Source organism: Plectropomus leopardus, chromosome 22 (assembly GCF_008729295.1).
Source record: "Plectropomus leopardus isolate mb chromosome 22, YSFRI_Pleo_2.0, whole genome shotgun sequence".
Classification (NCBI taxonomy): Eukaryota; Metazoa; Chordata; class Actinopteri; order Perciformes; family Serranidae; genus Plectropomus; species Plectropomus leopardus.
In genome coordinates, this window is record NC_056484.1 from 17,612,336 (window position 1) to 17,636,227 (window position 23,892).

The 23,892-nt window shown below is 38.2% G+C and overlaps 1 protein-coding gene across 4 annotated transcripts in view; it reads right to left on the reverse strand.

The window, feature by feature from the left end:
- Positions 1-23,892, reverse strand: part of dock4b (dedicator of cytokinesis 4b) — a 166,579-nt gene that overhangs the window by 81,156 nt on the left and 61,531 nt on the right. For all 4 annotated transcript variants that reach the window (XM_042511801.1, XM_042511802.1, XM_042511799.1 and 1 more), the window contains exons 9-14: positions 20,006-20,157; positions 13,108-13,189; positions 12,883-12,943; positions 12,628-12,760; positions 10,524-10,612; positions 2,411-2,536 (exon numbers count right to left, since the gene is read on the reverse strand). In XM_042511801.1, coding sequence (XP_042367735.1) covers positions 2,411-2,536; positions 10,524-10,612; positions 12,628-12,760; positions 12,883-12,943; positions 13,108-13,189; positions 20,006-20,157 — 643 coding nt within the window. The remainder of the gene's footprint in view (positions 1-2,410; positions 2,537-10,523; positions 10,613-12,627; positions 12,761-12,882; positions 12,944-13,107; positions 13,190-20,005; positions 20,158-23,892) is intronic.

Below are 23,892 nucleotides of genomic sequence, written 5' to 3' on the forward strand. Positions count from 1 at the left end.
AATGTACAGTGAAAATAATTCACTCTACTTGTCATCTTTGATTTGAAGTCAGCAGCTGCATGCTTAACTACTGCGAAAAAAATGTACCAAAAAAAAAGAGTCAGCAATAGTTGATTATTTTTTATGTGTCTGCAAAGAGTTTATATTCCAAAATATCTTATTTTCTGTTTCATTTCATCTGAGAATATTTAGGCCCAAAGCTGAAGAAAATTCTTTGTGATTACTCATTGCCCCAATGAACATGACTGCAATTTGTTTTTCTAATTATTAATTAGTTTAATAGTTATATAAAATAGTTATATAATTATATTATACTATAAACAATACATTAATAATAAAAGTAAATAAAATAAAAATAATATTAATTAATAATTATTCTAATGATTAAAATAGATTTATTTTGGTAGGACTCATTTAATTTGAAATATACCATATGAGCAAAAGTAGCCTACTTCTTAAGAAAAATGTTATAAATCTACATGCCTTGTTAATACCATTCTCTGTATAGTCTGCCTATCAATTATTTTTAAGCTTAGTTCACACATAATCTATGTGCAGCTACATGGAAACCATGCTGTCCATGTATATTTTCCTTGCAGGTGGTCCTATTTTCTCTCAGTTTTCTGAGAGAAAGTTTCTTTCAAAAAGATATGGAGGTTACATGAATTGTAAATCTATCTAGTCATCTATTTGCATGTTAGTCTTATGACAGATATGATGTGTGTTTTTGATAATAAATGAATGCAAAGAGAGCTGGGTGGTTTGTATCGTCGTAAAAAAGCCAATGTGGAACAGAAAAGTAACTAATCAGAGTATAAATATCTCCATTGGAAGCTATCATTTTATAGCCAAGTGAGCCAAGATTTGGAAAAACCTCAATTTCAAAAGAAATACAATAATGTCACTTTATTTTTTCTGGGTAAAACGCAGCAGCAGTAAATGCATTGCATTAAAATTGTCAGCAATATGCCGAAGTGGTTAGAAGATTCATCGATTTTTCGCTGCAATCATGTTTTTGTCAAAGGATGGATGTAATATGATTTCATCTGTAATTTGATGCATTTCCTGATGAACTCTGTTGTTTGGGCAGGATAAAATGCAATAAGGAACCAGACTTAACTGTAATCAAATGGGATACCAGTTAGGGAAAAATGATTTGATAAGACAGACAGAAGGGCAGAAATGTTGAAATCATTTAAGGTCACTTAAGATGGTTGGCACTGGTTGTATATGTTTGTGACTGGTGCAAGAAGAGATCCCAACTGGAGATATCCTGGTTTCCAGGAAGGATTATAAAAGGGCTTTATCTTGTCATCAAAAAAGTGTAGAGCAAGCCTATTCAATTGGCGGGCCACTGGCCTGCTGAACGAGACCAGTCCAAAGGTCAGTTCTGTTTACTAATTAAAACCAGAAGAAAAAAAAAAATCATGTGAATAATTTTGCAACAATAAATCTTTTAAACCAATATGGAGGCGAGTTTGTAAGGTGTGCTTATTTTTTAAAATGCCAAAACTACAATATTTATCATAAAAAACAAATAAAAGCAGTTCAAAATTGTTTAATTTCCAAAATAGTCAAATTTTCAAATTTGCGTGTGTGACCAAGTCTTCCATCAGGACATAAAACCAAATACAAGCTTAAATGGTGATATTTAGTCAAAATCCCTACATTCTACATTTCTCATTTAAAATTTTGCAAAAATAAACTGTTTGCACTTAATTTAGTGAAACCTTGATTGAACTTGTATTCTATTTAGCCCAGTTTTTGTAAAATAAATTCACAAACAAACTTGAATTGTGTTTTCTTTATTTAATGATTTATGGAATTTGAATCATGTTATACTACACCCCAGTTGTGCTGTTTACGAAGAGGTGCAGGACTTGCATATTGCTTCAGTAAATAAATTGCAGGAGCAAAAAAAAAAAAAAACATCTGCTTGGGGCTAATTATTAAGAAAAGAATGCCATTTCATGTTCTTATTTTGGTTTATGATAAGGCTCCTTTCAAAATGTAGCAAAATAATAAAATATTTGGTAATGTGGTGGAGTGCTGTGTCATGTGAACATACATAATGAGAATAATAGCTCAAGGAAATGTGCAACCCCTGAGCTCTTAGCTTTTTTGAAAATGTCATCTCCCGCAGCCCAAACGATATTGAAAAGAACTGGTGTAGAAAATGCAATGAAGTCTTGAGATGGAAAGTTAGCCTCCTAAATTAAAAATGTGCAGGAATAAAATGCTAACCCAGCATCTGCCCAAAAAAGAAATCCGTGTTGAGCAATAGGAAGGACAGCTGACATCCATGATGATCACAAACCCACAAGAACGAGGAAGTCCATATAGAAGGAAGAAAACAGCAGAAAATCGACGTGGCGCTATATGGTACGTGTGCGTGTCTGCGGCATCCTACCTGGCATGATGACATCAGAGAAGCCCAGTTTCCTGGTGATGGACACACCCCGAGTGAAGAGGACCATGTACTCTCGTCTCAGCTGCTCTATATCCCCGTGGAGGAGCTGGAGAGCCACTGCCAGACCTGACAAAGAAATAATCACAAAATTCAAAATCTGAAATATTATATTTCTATATTACAGCCTTGACTTGCCCTCCCTTACCCTTTACCATAGCCAAGCAAGAAACTGCTCAAAAAATATCATAAACCTATTCCCAAAACAATAAACTATTCTGTATTGGTGAGCTCAGAAAAAAAGTATTCACAAGAGCATATTTTCAGTTTTATTACAGCTACATGGACTTGTGAACCAGACAACTACAGTTATGCGTGCCAACAGCAATGTGTCTGTGTATGGAAGGAAGCACACACCCCCACATACATAAACCAAAAAATGCAAACAGCCTGTGAGTCATCCTAGGTCTTTTTATTAGGAGGAAATCCTACATGAGGCCTGTCATCTCAAATCAATATCCTTATGCAATAACTCCAAATGTCAGCGCAGCTAAATTAAAGCGCCGACTTTTATTTAGAGCTCAAAACGCATCTTCTTGATGTCCACGTGTGCGTGCCTGTACGTGCTCACGACTGGGAGAGGCAGACAGCTTAACAGCAAGGGAGCGTGCATGAGACAGGATGATGATTATTATTGTTGGGGATGTTTTCACAAAGTTGGTAGGCAGCAGTGAAACAGTTCATTAGCTGCGAGACGTTTCAGTCACTGAGAGTCAACAAGGTAGTGTGACTTGTTTACAGACTTGTGAGCAATGTGCCTAAATGCACTGCACTAAAAGCAAACAGCAGGCAAAAGATTTTAAGTTGAGGAAAGAAGGGTTTCAAGTTCTCAGACTTGCCAGCAAATTGGGTATCAGATAGAAATGTTAATAATAATTTTGAACCTTCTGGGGATGATTATTTTTAATCTTAAAAAATATTTGCCAGAACTTGCATAATTCTGAAACTAGAACCAGCTCACAGTTGCATGCTTCCTTAAATCAGTCAAGTTGCATTTGACATCAGTGTCTGTCCATACTCATATGTAGCCATGACAGTAGATGTTGCTTTAAATACGGATGTTGCTGCGTAGAAGCTATAAATTCTACAACGTGGAAACGTTGCACAGATAATCTAATCAATCAGCAAAGTGTCAGGGTGGGCACCCAAGATTCACCAATAAAGAAAGTCGCCAATTCAGTATCTGACCAAATGTCTCCCCTCTGTTCCTGAGTTATGAGATTGAAACATGGCCAAGAAAGTGTTTTTGCAGAATGTTATGATGTCACAGTGAAGCTGACCTCTGACCTTTTGGATATAAAATGTTGACGCTTTGTCATTTTATCCTATTAGACGTTTGTCTGAAATTTTGTCATAGTAAGCGTATGAATTTTTGATTTGGGCCAAAAACATGTTTTCTAAGTTCACAGTGAACTTTTACAACCAACACTGTAATCAGTTCATTCTTGAGTTCAAGTGAACATTTGTGTCAAATTAGAGGAATTCGCATTCATGAGAATGAGATGGATGCAAGGTCGCAGTAACCTTGACCTTTTTACAACCAAAAACTGAACAGTTCACTTAAGTCTGATGGGGTTTTGGTGCCAAATTGGAATAATACTTTTGTACCAAATTTGAAAAATGTTTATTATCATGTTCACGAGAATTGGGAAGGACAAGGATGGATGTATGGCACAAAGATGCAATACCAGGCTGCGAAAACTGTAGTATCTACAGACAAAATGATAAAATGCAAAAATTCCTTGATTAAGAAAATAAACCAAAGTTCTGTATTTCTCTGGCATAATAATTTTCATATGGTGAAAAAGAACTCAAAAAGTAAGATACTAGTTTAAATTTTGACCAAACACACAATGGGCTAACTATGTTTTGGCAGAGACACTACAGACAGAAAGATCCTCTGATCTAAATGATTCAAAAATAACACACACGGTGCATCAAGATTGTGTTCAACCTGGCACAAAGGCCTGATGGGTAATGAAAGGAGAGTCCCATAAGGTTCAGGGGAGACTTTTTTCCCCTACCTAATCTGCCTGCCCCTTAATGTGGCTCAAGCCATTGGCAGTTATACACACATAAAGGCACACACACACAGACAGGCTCTAAAAGCCACTGCAGGGCTACAATTAGACAAACCAGCTTCATTACTATTCTGCCTGGTAGATGTAGCTGACGCTGACAAAAACACCCTCAACCTCTGCTGCCCTCAGCCCACCCGGCCTGCCTCCTCACAAACTAAAAAAAAAAAAAAAAAAAAAAAAAAAAAAAAAAAAAAAAAGGAAAATAAAAACTCAAAAACAAAACAGTGGAGTTGTCGCAGCCTCTTCTGTCACTGCCTCCGCTCGCACGGAGGTGGGAGCTGAATTATCCACCTGACCTGACTCATGCAGAGCCTGATTCTTATGAAATCCCTTTTGTGAGTTATTGGGCTACGTGTAAACAAAATCACCATCTCCTCGCATCAGCTCCCTCTCTCGTCTTTTGAATTTGATTACCCCGAAAAAGCCCCCATGACCCTGGAACACACAGGTAGAAAAAAAAGAGGTAGTCATTAGGATACATGTGAACAAAATAACTGTCTCTCCACATGGACTGTCTCTCTGCCTCTTTATTACCCAAACAGCCCAGTGTTCTTTATATTTTAAGGCCGGTGCATTCATCTCCCCCCGGCTAATTGGCTGCTAATAAGAGACTTCTGGCACACAGCCAGGTCCTCTAAAAGGAGAGCCACACAACGAGACAACCTCAGAAACACACATACAACGATGCCATAGTGCACTCATATATAAACATGCACACACAAATACACATTACATTATCTCACTCCACTGCACACTTGTTTTAATTGCCCTCCTGACACTAAGTGTAATAAATTGCGCTCTTTAAATTATGCATGGTGTTCCATAACTCTTGCATGGACGTTTTCACAGGGACAGAGTGGAGAGGAGACACTGACCTGTTTGCTAAAGATGAAATATTCTCTCCAGTTGGCACATTCGGTGTCAAAGCTAAGAGACTCAAGTGTTATCTATGCTGTTAATGTTATTCTGCAGTAGAATAATTGCCCTTTGGGAGGAATTGACTTTTCAGATGAGGATGTAGCTGGTGAAAATGTGCTGCAATTGATGTTGTGCTGTTATGAATGTAGAGTGAGCACAGCTTAGGTACAGTGATTTAAAGACCTCCACAGATGAAAATTAGAAAAAAAAACCTTGTAAGTGTGTCCATAAGGTGTTTTTTTTATAGGCTCCAAGACATTTAATGAGTGAAATACGCAGTTGTCACCATGGCCGAACATTTCCACCTTCAAACTGCTGTGTGCCAATAACAGCCTCAAAAACACGGATTCAGACAGCCAGCTTTGTTACATCACATACCTAAGAAACCAATCCCGACACCTTGAGGGGTGGGGCTTAACCATTAGCATAAAAATGAGGGTTATCAGAGGGTTATCAGTTTTCAATTTCGCTTTCACTTCAATTTTCAGTGCTGGTGATCAGTTTATTGGACATTACTAATACATTTTTTGCTGTTTGACAACGTAATCAAGCTGAAGGCTAATGTTATCTATTGAAATTACGATTTTAATGTTGCTTAACCCACATTTTTTACACACACTGTTTTTAACTCATGAGCTGCAGGCCGGGTGGGGACAGAGGTGGTGTTATTTTGTATATTTATAGATTGTGCATATTAAATGAGACAAAGGTGTAAAGTAACATTGAAGCCATTATGTGGCAAAGGGTCATTTTTTTTCAAGAAAAAAAAAAGTCAAAATATGTAATTTTGATGAACACAGATGAGTTTTTTTGGGATTCAATCAATTCCAGGAGATAAACTTTAAGAACCAAATTAATAGGAAATCAGAGTTTGTATTTGAAATGTTCCCTGGAGTCTTTTCAGTTGATGTTAAACTTGTTGCTGGATACGCATATTCATAAATATGGAGATGATGTGAGACTGTGTTCCTACTAGTTATGTACCCAAATCCAAATATGTTCGGTATGTTAGACAATGTGATGACAAATTAATTCTACCCAAAGTTGCTGATTATTATATAACAATTGTGATTAACATGTCCGTGTTTCATCGATCATGTTTCTTAAAAAATGATTCATATCATTGTGTATAACCACAAGATAAAAATGCCAGTAATGTTTGCAACATAGGACTTTGATTTCACAAGTCATTTCATTTTCTACACCTTATTGAAAAATGATTGCTGTACTGTAGTTGCCCCCACACAGGGAGCGGGCTGACAGCTAACAGATGATGTGCTGATTTATTAATATGACAATATTTATTCAATTGGCTGCTCTAAAGGCACAATGGCATTGCCATTAAATCTATAGATACAGAAACTGATAATATTCTTGGTCAGATAATGACATCTCAGTACATCTTTAGTCACTACTCTTTTCAGCGCTGTTAGTGAGAGAGCAGGCATTTAAGACTTGTTCTTAGATGGAAAAAGTTAAAAGTAGGAAACGAGCGCAGTCCAAACTGTCAAAGCTGACAAAATGATACGAGTTATACGAGTGATACAGATGAGTAGTGCTCATAGTACATGAATGTAACCTAGAATTCCAATACTATTATCTTAGAAATTTAAACAATTACCTCGTCTATTGTGATTTAAGTATTTCATTTTGAGCAATCACTGTCAGATTCAGTTAAGTGATGGAAATGTAAATTCAGAACAAACTTGCCTAAATTATGAATGCTATAGTATTGTGGCAAAAGACGCGCAGCTCTCCTCTAATACACTTTGAAAGAGAAAGCGCTAATGTTATTCATCTGTTCAGCTGGATCCATGTCTTTAGCTGACAGCTACTCAATGGCTAATATCCAAGTGTTTGTGATGAAGTGCACACAGCAGCCAAAGACGGGAGTAACTCTTTGAAATAATTCACTTACACGTGTTTATGAAGTGTGTGCCAGTGTGTGCTAGTTAGTGCTTATAAGCTGGATACATTTTGAGAAACTAAGGCAACATGGTGCCTTCTGCTTTTTTTTTCTAATGAGAAGAATTAATTGATTTTGATTGTAAGAACTCTCAGTTGAAAATGTCACTGTCGTCCATGAGCCGTGAAACACAGTGAGGAAGCTGCACGTCTGCAGCATCATCTGCTGGTCTTGGAAGTTTAATATAAACACTGCATCATATTATCTCTCTGCTGTATCTGTAATATAATCTTATAACACGTGTGTCCCTGTGATAATACACCCAGTCAGCCATTTAAGTAGCAAATAAAGCTGATGAGGAACTTGATTTTGATTGTGTTAGAGTTCAACATGAGATATGGGAACATTTAAGTGATTGTGTAATATTCCTATTTTAGTGTCATTTCTCTGCTAAATTAATTTAGACTTTCATTGCACTTATCAGCTCAGCTACACAAAGCCCCTTACTTCTCCTTACATCTATTCAAAAGCAGCACCGTCATACAGAACTTTAGCTGGATGCTGCAGTTTTGTTATGAAGCGGCGTAGTGTAAAGATGCAGCTCGGATAACGCAGGCTGCGTTAAATGGCTTTGTGTCATTCAGTTTAATTACTGCATTCCTTCACGCAAGATTATTCTTGATTATTTTCAAATTGTATGACATCTCCCCAAGTAATTATTGGTCTTCTGAGGGAGGCGGGGGTGCAAAGAAGAGCTGAGTCAGTAGATCAGACTCACAGATTCTTGACATTCCTATAATTCTTTCTTCCTCAAACAATTATCAACCTTTTTCTATGGAGCAGACTCATGTTACTCTAAGAATAAATGACGAAAATGTTAGAGGCAGGATTCCTACAGCTGAACGCAAGTTAGATTTAAGACTTTTTAAGACATATTCAGTACCACACACAATTAAATTTAAGACCAATTTTACAATTACCAAAATTAAACAACATAAATAACTTTACCCAAATGTTTATGTAACATACAGCATGACCTTTTTGGTGAAGTTAAAAAATCTACCTAAATGTTGAAAACAAAAAAAGATTTAATGTTCTTCTATCTGCGTGACGTTAATGTGAGAGGCATTCAGTGTATATATATATATATATAGAGAGAGAGAGAGAGAGAGAGAGAGAGAAATTACATAATATTTTGAGATTCTACCATGCAACATCTGAAAAAAAACATGCACAGTATCATACTTCCTGTGATCCGTGGGAACCCTGGTTAAAGGGCGACATGTAAAATTAATATTTTCTTTATTAGAATAACAGCCTGCAGCAAGTCTGCAGCACACTTCACAAAAACACTTTGTAAAATCAGCCTTAAGACAAACTTCTGATGAACTGCTGCTGATTGCTTACTGTTTGTTGTAAGTTCGCTCTTTAATGCAAACAGCTGCAAACAACCAACACTGTTTAATTCATGATTATGTCTTCTAACGTCACATTTTGTTCCCTCACTTCACTATATTTTGAAGTCATAATCAGAAGTACATCTTGGGCTATAATTTTGTCTGCACAAAAATGTGTCGAACGTGTTTCCTCTCACAGCTGCATCGTTAAGACTGTGAGGCTCATTGCGTAACAAACCTCTTCATATGTCACATTTCTTTGACTTTTGAAGAACTGAATGTTCTCCACCGACCTGTTGCTATGGGAAACTGCTGATGCTGTTGTTCAGTATGGTGCGAATGCAGCTATTTATAAAAAAATCATCTGAATGCATTTGCAACAGTGGGCTTCCTGGAGACACGACCATGTGAAGGCTGATCAGCTACCCTAAAGAGGAACTTCAGTCCCACATAAACGCTGCTCAGACTGACCGGAAGCTGACTATTGCACGGCAAGAGACTAATAATGCAACTGAGTTTGTCATCGCTGCACAATGAAGGTTTTGTGAAAGAGATAAGCTGTTTTATTCAGCCTGTTGAATTGACAACTCTGAAAGTTGTTTCCTGATCATGAAAAAACAACAAAACATGAAACAAAACAAAAAGTTACAAGTACTTTTGCTTAAAACCAAATTACACAACACTGAAGACACTAATGTGTGGCATTACTAAATTCCCTTGTTTAAAGGAGACCGATTATGCTTATTTTCGGGTTTTCAGGTTCTTGTATTTTGGATATATACTCAAAATGTGTACATGTGTGATTTTCAAAAAATACTTTATTTTCCTTATAATGTGCTGGAACTCCTGTATTCACCCTCTCTCTGAGCTGCACTTTCTTAGCCCCTGTCTCTTTAAGCTCCCCTCCAAGAAAAGCCCAGTCTTCTCTGATTAGTCAGCATTTTGGGGTCTTCTCAGTGTCTCCGCACCACCTTTGCAGTCAAGGAATGACTATAACAGAGAAATGTGGCAGTTTCTACTGTGAAAAATCACCAATGTCCGCTTCTAAACCATAGATTACTTGTTTCCCTGATGTTAGCATGGAGCCACATGTAGCAATGTACTTGCAGCCCAGGAATGACTGTGTATGGTGGCACTTTCTCCCATTAAAAATCACCCTAAAAAAGCTTCTATACACAACCAGACATGGTTCAGCAGGAATATGATATGAAATTAAGGACAGAGTAACAACATTGGCAACCAAGATTACATAATTCTCTGATGTTAGCATGTAGCTACATGTAGAAGTGTACTTGCAGCCAGTTACGATTGAGTGCAGCAACACTTTTTCTCATCTAACATCACCAATTAAAGTTTCTAAACATGACCAGACATGTCCCAGCAGGAATATGATCCAAAGTTTGGAAAAAGTAACAACATCAGTATCTAAAATTACATGTTTCCCTGACATTAGCCTGTGGCTAAACTGAGCACTGTAAATGCTTGCAGTAATCTGCTTGTAGCAGATGACCATTTAAAGAAAAACATTACCGGGACAAGTCAGCTGGTCTTGAAAAAGAAAAAAAAAAAAAAATTGGAAGCATAGTATTATGAACAATCTGAAGCCTGAGGTTTCTGCTCACAGGTTTTACATTTACCCCATTTTTTGAAAAAAAAAAAAAAAAAAAAAGAACAGATCCCCTTTAACCCGTCAAACCAAGATGTTGAAATGTAAGGAATCATGGTGAATAAAATAAAAAACATGTGAGTCTTACCGGTGTTGGAGCCTGACAGGTTGTACCTAGAATTTGCCTTCTTGATGATGTTCTCATGGATCTGGTGCCACTCACTCTCAGTGTTACACCTAAGACAAAAAGAAGTAACAAAAAGGATTTTATAGGTGATCTACATAAAGGGGTACTCCAGCAATTTAATATTTCACTTTAAAATTGGGAGGAACTAACAAGGACAGATTAGCAAGAGAATGCTAAAAGTCAATGCAGCAGATGCCAATGTTTGCTGTTCTGTTGCACTCTATTCTTTGCACTCCTGGCAACTGGTGGCTTGTATTCTTGATAAAATGCACTGTATGATTTACTGTAACACGAACCACACGATTGATATTATATCAATCACAGGTGCAAGTAAAATGTTATGGGTTTAACTGTTACTACAAACTGTTTTAACATTAACTAGGGCAGGTCAAGTAAACAAATTCTTATGGTATTTAAAATTACGTCTTGTCTGGACCTAATTCTGAGAACATTCAGCTCATAACTTTAATGCTAATCCGATTAAAACCTCTGTGCTGCTGCAGGTATAAAGAAAGTGACTGTTTTTTCTTTTGAGCTGAATGTATTTGGCCAGTCAGTCTGATCCTGCTATAATTTAGGTCAAACTACTGTGTCAACTGTAGCCTTTCCCGTCCCTCAGGGCATTGTGTAGATTAGGTTGGACTGCACAGTCCTTCCACTGGCACTGTTGGTTAAAAAAAAAAATACAGGCCTCTGAAGAACAACAGTAAAAGGTACATTATTGTTGTGTATTCTTTTTCTGATATTGCTGTATTATTTAGTTTGATAACTTGACATGTTTTGTAGTTTCATATAAGAGAATTCTGAGCATTGTGTTTTTGAAGACTGTTACTTGTTTCGCAAGTTATTTGGTTGGTGTTTTGAATGAAAATATGATTTTAAATATCCTGTGACTTAACAAAATAGCATGACGTTTGAAGAAATCTTGCTGAAAGTGAGATGAAAAGATGTACACCACTTTCACATGTGACTGTAAAATATGAGGCAAGAGTCAGGACACAGTGAGCTGAACTTAAAGGGAACCACCCATGAAACAACAATTTGTTTTCATCCTTTGGTTTTTGTACAAACAAGGTAAAACATGTTAATTAGTGAGCTTTAGAAATCTGGTAGATTATTTAACCTTTTTTATTTTCAGTGAGAAAGTAATATGAGCAGGGTTTCGCGCACATTAATTTATTTGAGGCAGCCTGCCAAGTTTAAAACATCTACCGCCACGCATACACTCTAATTCTGTGGGAAACAGTGATGTGTCTTGTCTGAAATACTAAACTATTCCTGACAGCAACCATACTCATAGCGGCCGCAGGCCAAATCTTGCCCATAATACAGTTCCACGTGGCCCACTGACCATTCTCTAATTCACAATCAAAATAAATTGATTCAGACTGGGAATCTTGTCCTTTGTACTTTTAATGTAAATAAGGTCTTAGAGTGCATTCAAACAATCAAAATTGAGTTTAATTACCCAAGAATAAAATTGCTAAGGTAGGATTCCTACACCATGAATCTCCTTAAATCCTAGACACAGCCTTGCATATACCTTAGAAGTATGGGGCTGCTGTGACTGAAATGAGAATAGGGACAGCCAATATCAAAATGTTTAAAACAGGTAATTCATTTATTATTAACTATTAACTATGATAACTATTATTTATGAGGAAACACATAGAACACCAGCACTTATAAAACTTAACTTATTTATTAAGGGCAAAAATAGACATGAACGCGTTTCAGCAAAAGACCTGGCATCTATGACGCTGATGATGGTGTCCTTGTCTATTTTTGCTCACAATAAATAAGTGAAGTTTTATGAGTATCTTTGTTTGTTTTCTGATCTTTGGCGCAACTGTGCACCTTTTTTACATTATCAAAGACTTTTGGAGTTATGCACACTGCTGTTTTTCAACATAACTCTTATTTATGCTTCTTTATTAACTGGCCCCTGGCCTTCTGTCATTGTGCAAAAAGCAAGTTGAGTATCCCTACCTTAAAGTATAGCATGATTCAACATTTGGAAGAGGGGACTTTTGTTATGAAATTCTGGTCTTACAAAGTGACTTACGCATAAACCTTGAGCAGGTGGTCATCCTTGGAGTCAGCAGTGAGGAGATCAGCAATGCTGACGACAGCGCAGCCAAACGGCCTCCTGTACTGTATGCTACACAGATTCTTCTTCTCCCCTGCTCCCATTCTCCCTGCACACACACAAACACAAAGAAACATCCGCAGTCAAAACAGTGCTGCTTTGAAAGCCCATGAGATTTAAAAGACATGTAGTGCTCAGTAGAATAAAGAAGCAGCACTGTGTAACTCCCACCTATTCTTATGATGTGCACAACGATGTAGACATCTTTTCGTAGATCACTGCTTCCCAAATCCTGAAAAAAAAGACAGGAAAACATACTTCAGCATCAGATTCAATCATTGTAAACAGAGCACAGAGTGAGCTTTTAGATTTCAGGGTAATAGAGCATGACTTCAGCTTTACTGTACAGCGCTTTAAATTGCTCCCAATCAATCTAAAGTCATGGTCGTTACTCACCACAAACAGCGTGCATTGTCTTTCTGTCTTCTCCGGTGACTTGGGCAACCCGCTCTTATTCAGCTTGACAAAGAACCTTTCACTGTACAAGAGTAGAGACAGAGGAAGGGAACACACATTGAGATTAATCGAGGTCAGAAGTGATGGCTGGGTGTCATCATAAACTCTGCATCCAAGCCACTGCTAACAGAGCAGAATAAAGATTAGAAAAAAATGTCAAGAATGTCAAGCTCCGAATATGGGCACTGGAGAAAACGCTTCAAAGTTAAAGCTTCAAACTAAAGCTTCAAACTAAAGCTATCTGAAGCAGAATACAAGACAGGCAGAGGAGGAACAGAGACAGAGGGATAGAGAGAGAGAAAAAGATATACAAAGCTTGAATTACTGAACCAAATCCCCCAAACAGGATGTCTGTAACACATTCGACAACAAGCACATCCACACGTGGCTCCTTCACGACTGACTAAAATATTCAGTGTGCTGCTGCAGATTGTGCATCCTCTCAGACACGTTCCAGGCCAGATACTGGACTGTCAGCACAAATGGTGAAGGTTTATAACAAAAAATGTACAACCTCAGTCTTACAGCTGCCAAGCTGTCATATAACTTCTAGTTATGACAGTGCTACACTGGCACTATTATTAACAAGTTAAAAGAGAGAAAATGAGAAAATTAACATGTTAAGTGTTAGTTAAGGTCAGAGATAGCATACTGCAATTTAAAGTATAAATAAAACTCATATTGCAATTGTATGAGTCACAGGTTCTAAGTTCTTGGTTGCCGCTGCATTATTACGTACATCACAAGCATATTGAGTGATTTGGTCTGACATTATTTAGAATAACTGCTATGATAATGCTAGGGCATGAAAACATGTCAACAGCCACCCTAACAATAAATGATGCTTTAGCAAAGCGTTAAGCAAGAAACTTGAAAGAAAAAGCAGAGACAAAAATGGACAGATAGACAGGAAGAAAAGACAAAAATGTAAATTACATTGCTCTTTTGGTGCAACTATGAGTCTACAGCCATGCTAGCGGCTCTTTGGGGCTGTACTAAGACATCCTAGTGCATTGAGCTAAATGCTAACTTTGCAATGAAAAGTTGAAATGCTCATGTTTCGCAGGAATGTTTACAATGCCAACCATTTAAGTGTAGCATGCTAAGGTTTATTATTATTATTATTATTTTGCGCTATAAAAAAGTACCAGTTAAAGCTGCTGGGAATAGACTGGTGAAGGAATGAGTCCTAAAACCTGAAAATCAGTTCGCATTTCAGCCCCTTTGGTTCTCCCGTCTCCATTCAATGGTTTGTTTTTTTTTAATGGGTTTTTGGTTAGATGCCTGAAATAAGGTCTGTGGTTAACACCATCTAAAGAGACGTTCACATTTTGTTCTTTGAAAAAAAATCTCTAATTAATATCACACTTTTGGATTCTGAAGTGTTTATGTGTAAAAAAAAGGTTGTTGCTAACAAGAAGCTAAATGAGACAACAGAACCTCATCATGCCGTATGCAGCTTTACAGCTATTTATAAAAAAATCATGATGGTAACATTCAGTCATGCAACCATAATGTCGTCCAATAATAGCTAAATGTTAGCTTTTTACTTCTGGAATTGCAGTCACGCTTCAAAAATCAAAAGAGTAGTGTTCATTTATTAAGACTGTCTTGATGAACAAAACATGTTAGCATAATGAACTTTTGCCTGAGTTTATTTTCTACAATAATCAAAAATCCAATGGAAAAATCCACTCTATGTAATGCATTCTACGGGTATTTTGTCAACCAAAGTACTGAACAAATAAAACATTTTGACTGATAATGGAGTTGAAAGAATAGTCAGCAAATTAAAAAAGTAGGGCTCACCAGAATGCTTCAGAATTTTGTTCACTGCCATGGTAATCAACTCCAAATCAGTATTCCAATGCTGAACTTTTTAAATTTACAGGCCTATATTAATTACACTCAAAAACCCCAAAGCCCATAAATTATACAGTAATCAAATGTTATTCATAAGGTGTCAGCATGATTTATATTGGTTATTCTCACACAAGGACATTTAAACTTAATGATAGTTTTGTGACAACAACTTGCTCTCATAGTATTTGCTGAGGTGATCCTAAAAAAAGTTTAGTGCCAGATGTGCCAGAGGAAACTGGTAAATGACAAATCTAAGAGTTTGACAAATCAACTGAAAACTATAAGTAACAGTGCAGCTGTCTTACAAAGTATTCTTTTTTTCTAGCTATTGTTTATGGCTAATGTTACTGCAACCTGCATGCTAAAAAAGGGGCCAATTGTCATGCTATCTTACATGCAAACTGAAAACTGATGCTAAAAAAATTCAGGCTTGTGTTGTCTTCTCATTGCCCCAGTCCTCCAGCCCGAACCATAACCCATAGTCCTAAACCCTAACCTTTGATTAATCACAGATATTTTTCAGTGAAACTTCTTTACCCAAAAACTTTGGGACACCCTTTTCAACAACGACTGTCTAAACCAAATATAGAGTTCCCACACGTTTTCATGGACAACATTTCAAAACTTTTCCATGACTTTTCAAGGACTCATGATTATGTTTTTTCCCCCCTTGTCTCACTTGCCCAGCTTTTTTTGAACATATCAAATTTAAACTCTATTCAAACATAGTTTCAGCTAGCAGAGAAAACAGAAATATACCTGATGGTAAACAAAACATTGCCACACATCAACACAGGAGCTATAGAAAATACATTTGCCATTATGTTACATTACGTGGAGTCAACCCTCTGGTAGTGCTAGAGGAAAAGTCAGGGAAAGACCAAAGTCAATAGGGTTCAACCTCTGGCAAGCATAAATGTATGGTCAAAATTTGATGGCAATCTGAAAGCTGTTGATGTATTTCAGTCTGGATCAAACTGTTGGAATGACAAGCTGACAGACAGACCAATGTTGTCATCCCTACAGCTAATAATAAAACTGAAAGCATCCACAATGAGACAATTGGACAAGTAAATTGTCTGGCTTCTTGTCTAAGCCACACTGAATCATACTTTGAACAGTTTTTGAATACTCTATTAGAACATGACATCTAAGACATTCACAGAACAGAATAACTCAACTCGAAATAACAACTCTGGCCTCAAATGCCCTGGCACCCTGCCTTTGTGCAGGGGGTGGGTGGGAATTAAGTGCATGTCGGGCAAAAACAGAAAGGACGGACACAGATCGCCTTTTCATTCTCTTTGTACTCCGTCCTCTCTCTCTCTCTATCTCGCACACACGCTCAAAGAGAGGCAGCGGAGGCATCCTGCTGGGCCCGTCTCATCCTGGCTGGCGAGCTGAAGGCTAATCCAGTTAGGTGACTTTCACAGTCCACCGATAAGCAGAGAGAAAACCTTGTAATGCACCAGCGCCTGACAATGAGCCAAGTCTCTGGCATGGTTAGCAGGCGCGAGCTACAGTAGGCCTCATTCACACAAGAGCCGAATTTATCCCAACAGATCCTATATAACTTGACTTCATGCTGCATACGGCGACAATGGATTAGTATGTTTTATAATAGTCTGATCTATTAAAAGCTCTTATTACAAGAGTTTAAAAGTTGCCTTCATGATGTAAATAAAGGCTGCTTTTTGTACTGTATTGCAGTGTTTTGTGTATGTAGGGCAGTGGGCGCTCGTGTTTGAATTAATTAAGCTTCTGATAATTAATTATACAAATGCTTATGATTTTTCATACATGTATTCCTTCAGTAAAGTTTCCTTTTATTGTGCATATTGGAATGAACCAGTTGAGAGCCAATTTGATTTAGATGCGGTTGTTTCTCATTAGCTGCTCTCTGTAACTTTCCAGGCCATTTATCCAGCCATATGGAGACGGATTCCTATGCATTAGGCATGAGACTTGAGCACGTTTTTTCCCGAATCCTAATTAGCGCTGTATTGTCGAAACCCCAACTGCCAATTAACAGCCACTCCTGCAAACACAGACACACATGCAAGAGTCTCTCGCCCTCCCCTGCCATCGACTCTTCTCCCTCACAGCTGCAGCGTGTTGATCACCCGAGCTAAGAGGACCAGTGTCCCTTAGCGGGACCTTATCTCGCTCTATCACCGCTCGTATTAACATAACATGAATGGCCGATTTCCCTCCCCTCTGGGCCCACACTGCGCTTGCTATTCCCTCTCCTGATATCGATGATTGCATTAGGAGCTGGGCGAGGGGGCAGAGGAGGGGGATGGGAGAGTGAGCGACTGGTGTGTAAAATACTGGCTAAATTAACTGGCACTGTTGCCTCCCCCTTGCAAAAAAACCTAAATCTACCCCCAAAGGCCACATGGAAGACAAGACAGTGACACTGGGCCACTGGAGTTCACACCAAATGACCAGAAAACACACACATCAAGTCATCAAAGGGTGACCTTGTTAGAGTTAAGTGGAGGTTATACTTAAACGGAGAAGGAAAGAGCTTCTAAGCATTGAGAGAAAAGAGTAAGGCAGTATGAAGGGTGTTTGATCTGGAACACCACCAAATCTTACAAGTCCAAAAGAGCAACAGCCTCATGTGTGAGCATGCTACAGTGTGCCACAGTATGTGTCCAGAAAAGAAGCCTGTATTGTACACAAAGAAGCTACCGTGGTGCAAAGGGGCTGCTGGTGTTGGCATGGTGCTAAGACAACGGGTCAGATCCCCATCTGGTCTCTGACGCACGCGCACACACGCACGCACACACACATGCGCGCGTGCTTGCGTGCGCACACACACACACACACGCACACACACACACAGAGAGAGAGAGAGAGAAGCACCAACACAGAGGGAAGTGTCGAAATGGCTCTGTGCCAGGCATCTTGCGCAAATGTGTGTGTGCGTCTTTGTTTATGTGTGCGACCAGACAGTGAGAGACAACGCTGGCAAGCTGCCCCTGCAAGATTTTCCTCGAAGACATAACCACTAAGGCGCAATGGTGAAGGCCTATGACTGCATTTATCCCCCAAAACTGGTAGAAAATAATAATTAGCTGATTTTGGAAAGAAGATTAAAACAGAGCTTTGTATCTGTTTGTTAATTTAATATTTATTGTTATTTGTTTTCAGTTTGATTAAAAGAAAATACGATTTGTGTAGAATTTTGACTTTCCAAAGTTGCTGTTCGATATCTTTTAAGCAGAAAAGCCGACTTTATTCTGTTCCAGACAACGAGCTGTAAATCCACTTTAAATGCATGCATGCTTCAAGTGAAATTTATTATGATATCACTTGACGCTAATTACCCACTTCAAGACAAAGTGTGGGTTGGGAGTAGTCTCTAAAATGTACCTTCATAATTGCCAAACCTTTTACCTTACATCAAGAAGTGGGATGTTTGAGCTAAAAGGAGGCAGGAGAGCAATATCTTATTTATTAAAAGTGCTTTTGATCCAGTGATACTTCGTGTTTGTGCTCATTTTTTTTCCAGATAAACCACATAACAAAAAACTCTGCAAACCTGTTAAGCTGCATTTACAGTTTACACCCATGTCTATGAAAATGTGGATGCTTCACAGACATCTTCCCCCCAGCTGCACAGAAGATCCATACAACCAGCACAGTTTCAAAGTGGACACCCAACATTAGTGTCAGTAATTCAGTCTCTGACCAAACGTCTCCCCTTTCTGTATGCCACAGCAAAGCCGACCTTTGACCGTTTGGATATAAACTGTCACTACTTCATCATTTTATCCTATAAGACATATTTGTGAAAGCTTGTCATAATTAGCGTACACATTTTTGAGTTATGGAAAAAAAACTTTGATCACCACTATCTAAGCAGTTTGTTCTTACATTTAGAGGTTTGTGCCAAATTTGAAAAAAATCCTCAATGCATTCTCTAGATATCGTGATCAAGAGAATGAGATGAATGCAAGGTCACAATGACCTTTGACCTATGACCACCAAAATCTAATCAGTTAAACCTTAAATCCAATTGCAGGAATTTCCTCAATGAGATATTGCGTTCTGAGAATGGGACAGTTGGACAACCCAAAAACATAATGCCTCTGGCCACGGCTATCATGCAAAGGCATAACAAAAAGGCCCTGAACACCTCCTGAAAAAATCAAAACTCATTTTCCACCAGCTATTATTCATTATTGTGGAAACCACAAAGTCTCTATGCAAGATTTAAAGAATCTTAGGTCAACCAAGTTTGACAAAAGTTTGATTTTCTGCCAGTAATGTGATGAATTATTCTCTGGATTTCAACAGGAACAGAAGTTAAGCTACTTTATGCTGAAACAAAATAATAAAAGTCCCATCAATGCCGCCCTTGTTCTTGGGATGTGACCGTGTGGGGCGGAGAGTGAGCGTCAAACACAAGCATGACTTATCAAAAGAAGCTGCAGCGTTACTGTGCTCATTTTCAACCCACTCGTTTTCCTCGCCTGACGAATCCACTTGTTTGTGACATGAAATGGAATCTTTTCTCTTTGAACTATAAAACCAGGGAGTTTAAACACAGTCTTGTATTTGGCCGACGCCCCGTCAGCAGTATGTGGGTGCAAGTGATGTTTGCAGCCTCCCAGGATGATAGACTCTTTGATGTGGACAGCACAGACACTTTTTTTATATGACAAAGGAGCATGGCCTTGCCCACTTTTATGTGTCCAAGTGCGCTTTAACAACCTGCTTCATTTAATCAGTCTTCATGATTATAATTAGAGCAGTCTTTTTGACATCAGAGGGTGGAGCCATTTCAAGGGCCCCCTTGCAATCGCCACTCTTACCTTAATTACATTGGTATGGGTTATGCATCCAAAACACGAGCATCCAAAATACACCAGCAAAAACAAGAACTACCTTAACCTTTTGAATACTGGCACGTTGTGAAAAAAAATACAGCACAGTAGGGGATTATTTCTTTCCGAGTGTCTACCTGAGTGGCCGGTTCTCCCGTCCATCATAAATGTGGAAGAAGACTTCTAGCTCCTCCCCCAGATTGGCGCTCATCAGACTCTTCACATGGACAAACAAGTGGTGGGTGCTAGCAGGTGCAGAGGTCTCCTTCTTACGATGCCGATGTTCCATCTGCAGAGGAAAGATGAGTTGATCAGCACAAAATTTCCTTTTATTATTTTTTCTTTCCTTTTGTGTAACTCTGTATCCCTTCTCTAAATTTAAAGGTTTTTAGGGGTCTGTGAGTATAGTGCAGGTAGAGTTATTTTTTTTCCTCTGCAGCAGTTTGTCATTCATGGGGTGGATAATTGATCTGTCGATCTTTTCACAACTGACTTAATCTGATTGATGGATGAAAGGAACTGCTGTTTCTGAGTCAATGTAAACTTTTACACCTAGCAGAATGAATGATTAAGTTTCACTTTCATTGCACCTGAAATTCTGTTGCTGTGTGTCTGCCCTAAGCTCCGCGCTTTGCCACTACAGCAACTCCATCTCTGAGCTGCTGCCCGCTCTCCTCCCAGCGACAAAGTCCACACCGGAAGAGAGCAGAGAGCACCGGAGAGGCGGAGGGACAGTGGGGATTAAATAAATTAATGTATTGGAAACTTATACAGTATCCCAGTGTATGCTCCTGGTTATCTGGTGGGAGGGGCTTAGGACAGAGAGGGGAGCTGCAGCTTGCTTTTTCCATATATCTTCCCCGGCTTTAAATGCAACTATACAGAACTAAAAGATGTAATTAAAATTGATTTATATATATATATATATATATATATATATATATATATATAGATAAATATAATATATATTATGTGTATATATATATATATATATATATATATATATATAATACTGTTCTGATATAGCATTAAAAGGATGGAATTGGAAAGGTAAAAAAACTAAAATCCATAAGCTCTAAATCGCGACAGATCCTCAAATACGGGATCAACGCTTATCAAATACTGTTAATACCACAGAAAAAACAACATGTGGTTACATCTCTTTTAATTCTGGCCAATTGCATTCAAGAGCTGCTGTATTAAGTGTTGAGTTTCCTAGTCAAAGATAAATAATGCCCCTCTGAGAAACCTCGCAGCTGGGAGGAGTACAGCTGCAGATTTGCATATATATTTGAAGACTAAGGCTAAGATATAGATTTTTTTGATACAGATCAGGTTAATAAAGTGTGTAATATTGCAGACTGTCAGCAGCACCAGAGGCTAATATGTGAGTTTGAGTTGTTTTGTCTGGTGCTTTCTTTGTTGTAATGTTGGTGCCAGTGAAACAAATGAGGTACAGGAAGCACATATTGCTTTGTACACAGATTTGCACATAAACACTTTAAACACAACTATTGGGAGATTTATTTCTCTTCTATACAAATCAAAAGCTTTCACAGAAATGTATTATAGCCTATTTAACATTAGGAATAATAGCACCTAAATGTACTCTACCTTATTTGTTTACACTAAGCATTTATCTTCAAGTAGGTTAATTATTTTTCTTGACACAAAGAGATAATGGTGTTGTGCTTTTCAGCCCTTTCAACTGGTTGTTTAATCTTAGAGAAACAGAAACTGAGGAACGGAAACGCAAGCAAAGAGACAGTCAAACAATGCAGCACAAAGTCACATCTCTGTGCCTGATATTACATGCTATATTGAGTCAATCTATATCGAAACGATCAATAAAGCGTCACACAGCGCAGCACGGTGTTGTAAATACCATCCAGATTCAACACGCACATTGCAGCTCTGTTTTATGAGAGGTTCATCCTAATCTGCTGTCAACATCCAAAAATACAAGGACAAACACACACACATACACACACACACGGAGAACACCAGATGGCCAGTACAGTCACTGCCAAACTGTGCTCCGCAGTCACTTCTGTAGTAGGATGTAAAGAGATGGGGAGGGGCAGGAGGAGGACGAGGAGAGAAGAAAAGGGAAAGGATAAAGAAAATCCAAGGGGTGAAGTGCAGTAAAGTACCACCACAGAAAAGCATCAATGAGTATTAATTACCTTCAGCAACATTTTTTTATCATAGTTTATGTGTAAAAAAAAAGCAGGATTCTTCTGTCCTGTGAGGATCTGCATTTTGTCATTAGTAATATGCTGTTGGATGGTTCTGCAGAGGAAGTCATGCATGAACAATCTCACTGGTGTATTTTAAGGAACAGGTCAATGCGTATTTGCTTTACTGCTAAGAGTTAAGATCGATTTCAGTCTCACCTCTCAGTTTTAGTGTAGCACAAAGACTGGAGACGGGGAAATACCTGGCTCTGTCCAAATGTTACAAATCTAAAGCTCATATATGAACATGTTGCGTTATAAAATCTGCACTAAATCTAAAGGGTAAAAACAACAATCTTGTGGGGGTTTTTTTAGACTATTTGGCTGGGACCAGTTATTTCCTGGAACCACTAGTCTTCATGCTAAGCTAAGCTAACCAGATGTTGGCTCCAGCTACATATTAACAGTAGTTATACACACGTTGGTATCAGCTGTCTCGTCGGAGTGCATTTCACAAAATATTAAGGAACACCTAAAATTTCACATTTAACCACCAGTAAGTGCCCTGCTGCTATGTGGTAACAAGGAAGTATGAAAAAGTCAGTATAAACATGATTTGTGATTATTGTGGCCAGAAATTAGTTAATTTGCAGCTGCTTTTCTGAGAGAAAAACAGTAATACTTATATATTTTCCTTCTTGATAACTTACCATGTGTTTAAAAGCGCAAGGTCATGGAAATAAATTGTGATCTTTCAGTGGAGCTTGCTGGGTAAAGTACACAAACTGTGGTATTCAATGGACATTGCAGAAATTAAAAGAAATTGGGGGAAAAACAATCTTCCAATTCAACTTTTTTCCAGTAATTGCTAAATGTATTACTGAACTCACAAGATCCTAAACCTTTGGATGGACAATATCATGTCAAAAAGTAAAATCTGGAAGCCACAAATATGGAAGAGGTGAAAAATACAGTTTGAAGTTATATGCAAATATGCTGCTCTGTCTAGGCACTGATGTTGAAATGTTTCGAACACACTGAAAAGTCCATTAACATTTGCTACGATGTTGCTTTGACAAAATCTAAAGGCAACAAAAGGCTACCAAATTTCGAAATACGATACAACACAATATGAAATGAAATATGAAATAGTCAGAATCAATATTTGTAGAAAAAATGATATTATCACAACACTTCTCAAATCCATCATTGTCAATGTAGACACGCAGAAGGCTTCCTCAAGTACCTATTTTTTCAGGGTGCAACGAGTGCGCTCTGAGACAAACAAAGAACAGCTCAAGAGTGCAGCATTGCGCACTGCATGTCATGTGATGAAGAGCAGCCAATCACAGAGGGGAGATATGTTTCCTTTCCTTTTTTAAGGGGCCGGCGTGGCTCAGATGGTGAAGCATTCTCCAATTAAAAGGTCAGATATTCAGTTCCTGGCCCTCACCATATACATGTCAAAGTATCATTGGTCAGACACTAAACCCCAAATTGCTTGTGAATGTGTATGAATTTGTATTTGATAAGCAGGTGGTGCCTTTTATGGTAGGGTCAGGGTGAGGGTTATGTGAATGGTGCTTGTGTTGTAAAGCACTTTAAGTGGTTGCTAAGACTAAAGACCTTTCTTCCATATATATCAGTCTATGATAAACATGGAGAAGTTGATAATTATTAGTGCAGGGCTGCACAGAGCTTAAATATCATCTCTCCCATGGGACATATTTTCATACATATTTAAAGAAACAACGTCTTAAAGAAGACAACCTCTGTACTTGGGACGTCTAGCGAGTAGGCAGTGATATATGCTGGTTATGTTCCTTTAGCAACATCAGGCGCAAACT